The sequence below is a fragment of the Heliangelus exortis genome, chromosome 1 (assembly GCF_036169615.1).
Source record: "Heliangelus exortis chromosome 1, bHelExo1.hap1, whole genome shotgun sequence".
Lineage (NCBI taxonomy): Eukaryota > Metazoa > Chordata > Aves > Apodiformes > Trochilidae > Heliangelus > Heliangelus exortis.
This window is the reverse complement of record NC_092422.1, coordinates 119,497,033-119,508,513: the sequence shown is the minus strand read 5'-3', so window position 1 is coordinate 119,508,513 and position 11,481 is coordinate 119,497,033. Positions and strand designations below refer to the sequence as shown.

At 45.2% G+C, this 11,481-nt stretch overlaps 1 protein-coding gene across 2 annotated transcripts in view; it reads left to right on the top strand.

Annotated features, from left to right (window-relative positions):
- The first annotated feature begins 1,049 nt into the window (after nucleotides 1–1,049).
- The window catches only part of LOC139804593 (alpha-2-macroglobulin-like protein 1), a 30,992-nt gene continuing 20,560 nt past the window's right edge, over nucleotides 1,050–11,481 (top strand). For both annotated transcript variants that reach the window (XM_071761990.1, XM_071761984.1), the window contains exons 1-13: nucleotides 1,050–1,207; nucleotides 1,836–2,019; nucleotides 2,620–2,664; nucleotides 2,964–3,108; nucleotides 3,706–3,758; nucleotides 4,068–4,088; nucleotides 5,228–5,387; nucleotides 6,002–6,086; nucleotides 6,436–6,550; nucleotides 7,583–7,691; nucleotides 8,679–8,788; nucleotides 9,202–9,366; nucleotides 10,579–10,803. In XM_071761990.1, the coding sequence (XP_071618091.1) occupies nucleotides 1,140–1,207; nucleotides 1,836–2,019; nucleotides 2,620–2,664; nucleotides 2,964–3,108; nucleotides 3,706–3,758; nucleotides 4,068–4,088; nucleotides 5,228–5,387; nucleotides 6,002–6,086; nucleotides 6,436–6,550; nucleotides 7,583–7,691; nucleotides 8,679–8,788; nucleotides 9,202–9,366; nucleotides 10,579–10,803 (1,485 nt within the window). In that variant the 5' untranslated portion in view covers nucleotides 1,050–1,139. The remainder of the gene's footprint in view (nucleotides 1,208–1,835; nucleotides 2,020–2,619; nucleotides 2,665–2,963; nucleotides 3,109–3,705; nucleotides 3,759–4,067; nucleotides 4,089–5,227; nucleotides 5,388–6,001; nucleotides 6,087–6,435; nucleotides 6,551–7,582; nucleotides 7,692–8,678; nucleotides 8,789–9,201; nucleotides 9,367–10,578; nucleotides 10,804–11,481) is intronic.

Genomic DNA, 11,481 nt, shown 5'->3' with positions numbered 1-11,481 from the left:
AAATCCCCGTTGATTTCAGGGAATCAAATATGCTCCCAGATCAGTGACCTGCAGATTATTTGAATATCAGTGCTAGGTTAAAGGCTGGTGTGTTGCTGTTACATCAGACAGAGCACTAAATAGAGTGGGTACTAAGCACACAGACAGGGACTGTGCCAAAGTAAATCCAGGAGATTGCTTCAGCTCGGAGGAAAGAGTGGCAAATGGCAAATTCACCCTATGTTGTGTACCTTTGGTTATGCTCTGCAAAAACACAGCTGGAGCCAGGGCAGGATTCACCTTCAAATGAGGTTGCAACCAGAGCACAAATAAGTGCAATCCCTGCTCCCTTCGCTGCTGCCACCCAGGAAATGGTAACAGGAGGCTGCAGTGCCTGAGAGGAGTTTAGAGGAGATGGGTGGTGGTGTCAGTGTGTAACTACCTTATGTCTGGAGGAAGCTGGCAGAAGACCAGACATCTGGCTTGGGGAATGCAGAAATATGCTAAAATATGTTCTTACTTAAAATGCCTTGTTTTATTTGGAAAGGTCTTATGGTGGAGCTACAACGGGAGTTGGCATTGGCTTTCAGAAACAGCTCTGGAGGAGACAAGAAAGGAGGATCAGACAGGGCTGGGATGTAGGTAATGATGAAGGGAATGGAGGTGAATTGAGGGGTTTTTACTCCAAGCTTTGATTAAATATTGGATGAGGGGAATATCATTTATGATGCACAGAGTACTGAGGATTCTTTTCACAGGATAAGGACAGTAGCTTGTAAGAAGCTTTGGCTCTCATCAGATCCAGACCAGCCACGGCTGAGATGAAGTGCCCTTTCAGCCTGGGTTAGAGGTCACCCATCCCACATTTCCACCCCCCACGTCCCAGCAGTGTTCTGGCACCCCATGGCTTGGAATACCATCTGAAGGCAGATACTGGAAAAGAATTGTGTGGTGTGGCCTTCACTCTGCTGCTGGTGGAAGCAAGTAAATATTAGCTAACGTCATTAGCCTGGACGAGATAGTCCCTCCATACATCAAATCCTCCAATCTTTGGACTTAGGAGCATCTGAGGGCGGTATTTAGGATTGATCCAGACCATCAGTACAGGCAGCTCTCTCCTCCCGTGTGGATCTTGTTAGCTGTCTGCCCCAGCCCAAGCAATGGGAGCACCAGTGCTCCTCTTAGCCCTGACCCTATTCCCAGTGGCAGCTGCAGCAAGCCTGGAACCGTGAGATTATTTCCTTTTGATTTTGGGGGGCTTGGTGGAAGGGACTGTCATTGAAGGGTGGTGCTGAGGTGCTGCTCTGTTCAGCATCACAGAGCTGAGCAGTGGGGGTCTTGTTCTCAGGGAGGCTGAGCAGAAGCTCCTGCTGAGTCCCACTGGAGTGCTGGGTGTCGTGCAGCATCTCAGGGGAAGCACCTGGGGTTTGCTGATGCAGGCACACACCACAAAGATGCAAAAGCCACAGGGCTTACCTCTATTCATCCTGTGCTGATGGGGGTGAAATTTAGTGTGAGGATTGAAGCCTTATGCCTCAGCCACTGAGCCTTCAGCTTCAATCCTCACAAAGTATTGCTTTGTGTCCTTTCAATTGGAGTAAATCCTAAACTGGGATGGTGTCAAAGTGGTGACAGACAAGATACCAGAAGAACTCCATTTCCACACAGGGCATGTTGCTTCTTTCTGGAACCACATGATAGTTCAAAGGGAACCACAAGATAGTTCTTTCACTTCAGGGCTCCAGTCAGGCATTTCTGACCCCTGGTCCACCTCTTCAAGAAAGCAGCAGAAATGGATTCTGGCCTGCCCACCTCAGCCTCTGAACAGTTTCTGAACATTTCCTGCTCTTTTTTAGTCAGTATATGGTGGTGTTCCCTGCTGTCATTCACCATTCCCAAGAGGAGAAGCTCTGCATTCACCTCATCTATCTGAGTGAGGCTGTCCACCTGGCTGTCACCTTGCAGGTGACAACTCAGAATCACACACTGGTGGAACAGGATGTGGAGAAGCCAGGCACTTTTCAGTGCATCACCTTCCAGGTAAGTGTAGGTGTGGCTGCTGTGGATCTGATAGTGGATGCTCTGACTTCCACCTCAGACAGGAGTCCAGCACTTCTCTGCATACACTGTCCTTTGCCTTGCCATGGGCTGCAAGCAGGTTAATTATATTTCCCTACCAGTGCCAGGCAACATACAGCAGTGTCCTGGAGCCTAGCAAAGTAGGGCATCTTTCCTGTGTAGATAAAAAAGCTGCTCTTTTGTTACCTACCAGACCATTTCGTCCTATTTAAAGCTTGTTGGAAAATAATGACTTTCAGTTTAGTTGGTGTTCAGTCCCTAAAAATACTTGTACATCACACTGCAAGTCAATGTATTGGGAATACATTCTTTTCATCCTTGCTTTCTCAGACACCTGTCCCTCCATCTCCAAGAGAACCATTCTGCTCTAATTGCAGGTGCAGAGTCACTTGCAGCCCGCATAGACATCGAGCTTGCTTCATTTTAGCTGTGACATGTGGTGATGGCACTGAGCCCACAGCTTTGGGGATTTTTTAACTGTGAGCTGATCTCTCATGTCTGGGATATAATGCAAAGCCTCTGACAATTTTGTTTTCCATTTCCTTGTATCAATCAACCTAGGTGCCAAAGTTCCTTCCTGAGAAAAGAGATGATTCCACTTCACACGTAAGACACCTCTCTTGGCTGCCTCTCCTCTTACAAACTAGGGGGTTTAAACCATGTTAATGATGGAGATGCAGGGTGGAAAAGATAGTAAAAGGGAGAAAAAAATCAGTAAAAAGGCAAACATGACAAGGAGAAAGGAAAAGAGAACGAGAAGCTGGGGAGACAAGGGAGACAGTTCCATCACAGGAGGGGAAGGGAGGAGAGGGAATTTGGAGGTTTTGGTAGGGCAGATTCCTCTGTTTCTCCTTCCAGCTAATGGTAAGGCAGTTTGTTTTTGTTTTTTTTTTTTAACCTGACAGCCAGAGAAGGTAGCTTTTCTGCATGTCCTGATCCACAGCGGGGACAATGTGCTGTTTGAGGGTCGCAAGAAAGTTCTGGTCAAGCCCCAGAAGAATGTAATTCTGGTAGAGACAGACAAGGGCTTATACAAACCTGGAGAAACAGGTAAGGCAAGAGGTGGTACATGGAAATTGAGAGGGAAGGGTCAAGCTATCAGCTGCATCTGGGGAGAAGATTTCACCAAGTTTAATAAACTAAGCTTATTGGAGATGGAAGAGAGCAGATCTCTGGGATTTGGCACAGTGTAAGCCAGGATGTTCCCCTCTGAGCTATGCTGCACCAAATGCCCAGGCTGCTGCTCCTGGATGGTTTTTGTGAATTATCTCCAGTGAGACCTGAAAGGCAAGCCAGAATTCTCCATGACACTGAACAAATTCTTATTCTTTTCTGAAAACTCATATTAATATTTGAGTAAAGCCTAGAGTGACAGTTCCAAGCTGTAGAAATAAGAGAGTTACTTCACAGTCTACACAACATGAACAGGCTACAGACAGACCAGCCCCCTTGTTTAACACATCATTTTCCAAGTAAACTATGCCTGCAGATGCACAGTCCTCTGGGGTGGAAGATGCTCAGGAGGGCTGTTTGGGGAAAGATCTCAATATTGCTGAGGTAAAGAATAAAACAGATAAGGAGAAGCAGGTTTGTTCAAGGACATGTTACAGCCAAAATGCTTTACTATCCTTTTATTTTTATCCCCAGTGAAATTTCGAATTGTAAACCTCAACGAGGACCTTAAAGTCATCAAAAATGAGGTGAGTACCACCTTGTACTTTTATAAAATTAGGAGCCAGAAAGAGACATGTTGAGAAGCTTATGAAAAAGAGACACCTCCATATATGCCTTTTAAACCACAAGAAAAAAAATTGTCTTTGAGGGGAAGCCACTGATCCCTTAGAGAAAGATTGCAGTGTAAGCTAGTGGGAGGAGGCTTTCTGTGGGGTTTGGATGGTCCAGAACCTTTTGGGCAGGGGCTCATCTCAGGCAATATAATTAATACTGGTTCACATGGATGCTGCTTTGCTTTGTACAAAACTCAGCATATGTTATTCTTGTTTTTACAGTACTCCCAGATACGGCTGCAGGTAAGTGCCAAAGAACTGATCTAAGGGAGGGGTCTCTCTGTTCTGGTTTAGCAGTCTGGGGAGACCAAAAGCCAGAGGACAGAATTGCTATTCCCCCTCCCTCCACCCTCTCGAGGGAAGGTAAAAGGGGAATAAGGACAACAGACCTTAGAAGTTGGAAGTTACAACTGAAACATATTTCCTAGAACAGGGGAAAGGCAGTAACACATGGGATAAGGAACAAATATATACAAATATATACAAATATGTGTGTGAATATATACAAATATATATATAGCCCTATCTCGATGCTGGCAGGGACAGGTGCCCAAGGGCCCCCTGCAGCAGGGCCAAATCAGGAGAGGCTTCAAGGGTCTTCCCAGCACCCGATGGATGTGGATTCTGCAGAACAGTGCCGAGCTGGGGGTAAAGGAGTGCAGGGGAAGAGCAGGGAAGCAAGGAACGGGTGAAAGAGAGAAGGGGCTGATGGTCTGCATGACCTTGAGAGAGGATGGGCAGGGAATGGGAAGGAATATTGACCCCTCTTTGTGCTGCCCCTCGTGGATCCCACAGGGTCCTAAAGACCCTCTTTTTTTGGTCTTTGTGCTAGTACCAAAAATCATCCTGGTCCACTCAAACCATGACACTCTCACTTCTATTTAACTTCTGGACAGACTTGTGCCAGAAATGCAATGTCATCATTTTGTGGTTATTGTTCAGGTTCAGTTGAAGTCTTTTTTCAGAATTTTTTTTGACATTCTACCTTGTCAGCCTGGGTTCTTCATTCAAACCAGCACTCTCTGATGCACACAGCTGAACCAGAGCAGTAATGAATCTGTGCCCACCACCATGTCTGCACAGAGCACAAATCAGAAGGCTAAGTGACCACTTGATGTACCATAGCTGCTTCTCTTTCCCACACTGTTATGGTGCTGCCACTTCCTCGTGGCTTTACTATTCTTGTCAGCTTTTGCAATTCAGTCTTCAGTGAAAGGATACTGGAGGGAGGAGAAGGAATCTTGCCTGGTGAGCTGGTATCCTCTCTAGTTGGGCAATGGTAAGCCAGGATAGTGCCTTCTTGTGCCTGAGTATGGCTGAACCTTCTTGGGATCTTGTGCTTCCATTGTGACTTTGTGGCTCTTCATGTCCTTCCCAAATAGGATCCTGAATATAACCGCATTGCTGAGTGGCTGAATGTAGAGTCAAGACATGGCATTGTGGATCTGTCCTTTCCTCTGGCCTCTGAAGCATTGCTTGGGGAGTATACAATCTCAGTGGAACAAAACATGGCTCAGAAAACGTTCCAAGTTGATGAATATGGTGAGATTTAAGACAGCAGAGATGAGGGAAAAACAGTGTGGGCAGCTGGAGAAGAGAGCACAGTGACGTGGCTGTGTTGCCTTTGCCTTGGGAGAACAGCAGACTGGGGACAGGGACAGATGGCTCTGGGTGCACTTCTTATGCTGGGCTGGTAGTTCTGCAGTTGCACAGGGTACAAAGGAGAGGCTGTGGTCTGACATCTCATTCTGGCTGCAGCTGAGCAATGTGATGAAGACTTTCTGCTGCTCCCTGTAACCTTCTTCTAAGCTAGGTTTACTGTCCACTCCAATCAGCTGCTACAATGGGAAGTGGCATCATTTCTTACTCCCATTCAGTTGCAGTGATGTAGTTAAGAGAAAAGCTTTGTTCCATTTAAAATGTTTATGCTGATCTGGATTAGAAAGCAGTCCCACACCTGATTGTAGCAGCACATAAAGAGCAGTGTAGTTGAAGGGAGGACTGTATCACCTTATGCAGCATGTTGATGAATACCTAGGGACGTTGCTGTTTTTTTCCCCATCTGGATTGTAGCTACAGCAGAACTGCTTATAGTTAGTGTCCATACTCAGTCTTGCTTTTTTCCCTCCATCCTTATCTTCCTGTCTTCTATGCAGTGCTGAAAAAATTTGAAATAGAGATTGAGCACCCTCCACTTATCACTATAGCAGATGAGGAATTTCAGCTGAACGTCTGTGGCAAGTGAGTACATTGTGATCTCTGGCCTCCGACTCCACGATCACCTCCAAGGAGCCTATAGCTGAGAATTAGACTTCCAGTATGATATTCTTGCATTACCCTGTGGTTGGAGGAGGCAGATTGCTGTCTGCAATGGGCTCCTTCTCACACCTGGTTATTTACTGTGAGGCTGAAGAATGCTAAAGATGATGAATATAATGGGTGGAGGAGGTTGCAAACTGATTTTAAGGGGTGAGCTGAAGTTCCTGAGTAAAGGCTCCAGTTCCCCCTGATGGTGGTGGTGGGTGGCCTGGATCAATATTTCTGCTGAATCAGCCAGTCTTGAGGTGAAAATTTCCCTTCTTTGACACAGGTATACATATGGGAAGCCCGTTCATGGGAAAATAGGTATTTCTTTGGCTGCGATATCCGCAGACTTGGAAAGCATTTCAATTGATTCTTCTGAGATAAGGAAGCAAGACAGCCAGGTAGGTGGACAACTAGGAAAGTGGAATGTATACCCTGCTTCAAATGTGCATCTATCCCCTTAATTTGCCTCGACACAACTCTTGTACAACCAGCCTGTTTAATCTGCTCTCTTCCCACTCACTTGCCTTGATCAGACCAGTGATTCCTCTTCCTGTGACTGTTGCATGAATTACTGCTCTAGCTGCTCATATTTGAGTCAGTGTTTCAGGAGAAGGTGTAAGCTCTGTGTAAGTAATGATGCCTGGGGTCTTTCCAAGAGTCTGTATCATATTGTATGCAATCAGATCACTGGCCTATTTGGTCCTGTGATTTCTCCTACCAATAAACAAACTATTTAAGCATCAGGTGGTCTGTGGCTTAATGCCCTGTTTCTTGTTGTATCCATGCAGTTAATGAATCATTCTAAACTTGCTAGTGTCCTGTCTTAGCTGTGCGAAACACCAAGTGAATGCTAGTTCATTCTCACATGGCAAGTAAGAAGCCCTTCAAGGTTCTGTGGAAAACTGAGCAGGAATGTCTAGCAGCAGTTTGGCCACCTCCCCTCTCTGGCAGACTGACTGTACCCAGTTTCTGCCTTCACGTTTGGCAAAGCTCTTGCAAAGTGTAATGGGCTGGATGCCCTTGTTTAACATGGTCTTGTCACAGACATGGTCGTGATTGGAAAGCCACACTGTCAGGTTTTATTCATCAGGCCTGTTTAGCTTCAGGAACGAGGTTACATTTAGCTCACTTGTTCTTTCAGCTTCAGAATCTGGGTCTGATGCAGTCTCCTGAGTTTGTCCATGATACAATTAACCCTCACAAGTTTTGCTCTAAGCACTTTTTTCCTGACACTTTTTTGGTGGCTATTCAAGCCAAGCTTGTTGATTTTCTTCTTTGGCTGAGGGTTTCATCATGGGTTTCTGAAGTTACTGAGCTTCCATTCGTTCCCCAAGGATTTAGAAATACTTCTTCAGGATTTCCCAGCATCTGTGGAACAGTTCACCTTCCTCCATATCATGTTCTTTCTCTCTGTTCATATCTCTCTGCAGACAAACGAGAATGGCTGTGCCACTTTTACAGTGAAGACACAGACTTTGCAATTAAATGAAGGTCACAACTTCATAGTTGCAACAGCGGAAATGGTGGAAGAGGGAACAGGTACTAGAGAATTTGTGAAGCTTTTTCTTCTTTATAAGCAACTTTTTTGGTTTTGGACTTTCTGCAGTAGTTGAATTCCCTTTGAAAAAGTAACTTGAGGGTTCCCAAATATTCTGGCATGGTGGTCTTTACTCTAGTACCTCTTCAATTTACTATTATCAGGTTTCATAATCCTCTCCACCCTCCATCTCCACCTGAAAGGGCCTACAGAAAAGCAGGACAGCAACTTTTTACAAGCACATGTAGTAAAAGGACAAAGGGTTTTAAGCTGGAAAAGGCTGGACATTAGGAAGAAATTCATTAGTGTGAGTGTCGTGAGACACTGGCAGAGGTGGCTCAGGGAGCCTCATCCCTGGAAGTGTTCCAGGCCAGGTTGGATGGGGCTTTGAGCAACCTGGTCCAGTGGGAGGTGTCCCTGCTTAAGCATGGGAGCTGGAACTGGATGATCTTTAAGGTCTTCTTTAACTCCCACACTTCTATGTTTATATGATTCTATGATCCTGACAGGCCCTACCCACGGTCTATTTCCTCTGTTTTCCTAAGCCTGAGGCAGGGCTGCTTATGCACACTCCTGCTGTAAGGAATACCATTCTACTCCTTTTTAGTTTGACACATTAATGACTGCCTTTTTAGCTTCAGTGTTACTGTGCACCTAGTTCTGGCACCTGGAGGTGTCCCTTGTTTGAACTGTTACACTGTGGGTTGGGCCCCTGAGGCTCTTTTTAGGTGTCTACAGTACAGCTGTCTGTAATTAAACAGTCATCTTGTTTATTGCTTTATTACAGATAAAGAGAAATATATACTTACAGGTTATGCCATGAAGCAGAGAGTCCAGAATGGTTGAGGGAATCATATGCCAGAAAAATGCATTTTCTCTCCTAAATTTAGACTTTGTACACGCTTTAGGTAATGATGAAGCATCTTCTTGTTTTCTAATTCCCTAAGAGCACTGCTGGTGTTTAACACATTTCTCATCTCTCTACCCAGGAGCAGAGAATAAGGAAATGGTTTTAATTTCTGTTTCAACGATAGTGAAGTCTATAGAGTTTATCAACCTCCATGCATTTTACAAACGTGGACTACCGTACACAGGGAAGGTAACACCCATGAATCCTTTCTCTTTCTGCTGAGAATATGTCATAGGTCTAATCTTCCATTGGCAAAAAGCAACAATCTTCAGGAAAGTTAAGCGCTGCTATGAGTGAAACCTTCTGTGGAAGCAATTTCTTCTCCCCACCCTAACCTAGTATATTCTTTGAACAGGAATTTTGGGGCCAACTGCAGTCTCTGGACTTCCTGGTTCATTCCTGAACTACCATTTGTTTCTTGTCCTTAACATATGCACATTCTCGGTTTTACATATTTATTGCATTTTCATTTGTATCCTACCAACCAGTCTGAAAGCTAGAAGAGCTGAGAAAGCCCAGTGACAGAAGCAATACCTGTTAAGCACTGGCAGTGCTTCAGAGAATGGCACAACAGGCTGTTAACTTCCTCGCCTTCTCTGCAGATGTTCTGCCACAACATGAAGTCTCCCCTCCAAAATGAAACAGTCTACCTAACAGTTGATGTTAATGAGGAGGAAACACACTTGTCATTCCTCACAGATGAGAACGGGGAAGCCCACTTCTCTCTGGATACCACCGACTGGAACAGCACCTTGGTTTCTCTGAAGGTGAGTGTTGACCACATTAAAAGGAAGATCAAGTGGAGGTAGACTGAAAGATGGTACAGACAGTGGAAGAAATCTGAGGTTTTAGAGCACAGTCCTCTGGCTCCTGGTCTCATTTGACTATGTATGTAGAAGAATCTTTAATGACTCTCCAGTGCCACCTCCTCAGTGAAACTGAAGGCTGTGCTGCAACAGTTCAGCCAAGTGGTCACCAAAGGTGCTCTGCTGTCCTGAGCTGGAGCATGATCCTAAGCATTTGTATCCCCCTCTCTTTCCTTTGACTCCACTAAAAACATTTGCTAATCTGAATGCTTCCTTGGAGGAAATCCCCCCTTTCTCCGATCTGGAGGTGGCTCAGCAGAGCTATCACTTGGCACCTCTCTCTGTTGAACTCCACTTGTAGTGTCTGCCCTTGCCCTGCAGTGGCATGTAGCTTTTCCAGGCTCAGCTTGGCAGGTAGCTACTCTTGACCTCCCTCTCACCTTGAAGCACTTGGCTGCTTCTTCTCAGAGCTTTTGATTCTACACCTGGAGCTCACTATTAACAGCCTGGCATGTTCTGCCACACTCCCACTACCTGCATTTTTGCAGCTGATATGGGCAGCATGCCCAAGCAGTACCATCTCCTATTGCCACCCATTTCTCAGAGACAGGAACAATTGTTCCAGATCTTTTTCTGTGAGCCCTCCATCCATCCAAGGTGAGGTCTCCTTATTTCGACTGAGTAGGATTTGGTGACCAGCAGCTCTGTAAGCTAGGGTAGGTTTCTGTCCTCAGAGAACCCGAGGACAGCATCTAGTTCTTGTTCCTAGGTCCATGGCTATAGTCCACAGAGCCCTAAATTATCAGCAGAGAGGTAGAGCCTCACTATACAAAAGCTGTTTTGGTGCCTGTTGTGCTTCAGAACAACTGAGTAGAAGAACAAGCTGAAAAAACGAGGTGCTGTGGTGGGGTTAAAGTCTGGTGTGGCATTTGTCCTCATGGAAAAAGGAGGAAAAATGAGATTGTGGGCAAGTCTTCTAGCTTTCGACTTTTGCGAAAACTTTGTAAGAGAAAGTCTCATAAGATTCTAAAACTCTATTAAAACAAAAGAATAATTTATGTATACAGATGTGTGGTCTGCAATTGGCTCAGGTAATAACAGTTTTCAGCTGGTGTACAGCCTTCCTTGTATCACTTGATACTGATTTTCAGCTCATGTTTTTGTGCTCTGAAGGGAAGCTACAGCCTTGGAAATGACAATTCTTCTGAAAGTCGCACAGAAGTCGAGGATAGTTTCCACTGGCTGAAACCTTTCTACTCTGAGAGCAATAGCTTCCTTGAGATCAAGGCTAGGAATGATGTGATGCCCTGTGATCAAAAGCAAGAAGTTCAAGTGGATTATATCCTTGACCAGAGTAAACTCAGCTCTGAAGCAAACCATGTTGACTTCTACTACTTGGTGAGTACAGAAGTCAGCTATATTTCAGGGCAAGCTTATGCTTACTGGCATTTTACCTTTTTCCAACTGTACTCAAGGGAAAGGGTAAGCTACTTCCAGGCTAGTTTAAGCAACTTTGCGAGTTTTCTGCCTAAACCTCCTCCTGTTTTCCACTTACTAGACCTGTTCTTAGTCCCAGCTACTTTGCTTTGTTAGGTGTGCCTTGACTTAAGTTTGGGTGACAGATACCTGCCACTCACCCTACTTTCTAGTGTGGTCACATGGGTGCTAGTGAAGGTCTAACCTGGTTTCTGTCCAGTAGTTATGGCCCAGCAGGTATACTCCATGTCCTTCTGTGTTTGGAGCAATCTGCCTGTGAACTCGGGGGGCAGTCTCTGGGGCTGACCTCCCCTGGCCTGTATATTTACAAGAAAAGACTTGAAATTGCACAGGACCACGATGCATTCCAGAAGTATGTAATAATGTTTTGATTAAGTCCATTTTCAAGAATGTGAGCCCAAAGCAGAGTGTGACTACAGCCTGGCCTAGTGGTTATGAGTATCCTGGTTACTGAAATGTGCTTATTGGTATGGTCAAAAAGTACTGTATCCATTTAAGTGGAGATCAGACTTCAATGAGGCTTTAGAACATCTGCTTGTATCTTCAGACACACCTCTGTCTTTGTAAGAGGCCACATCT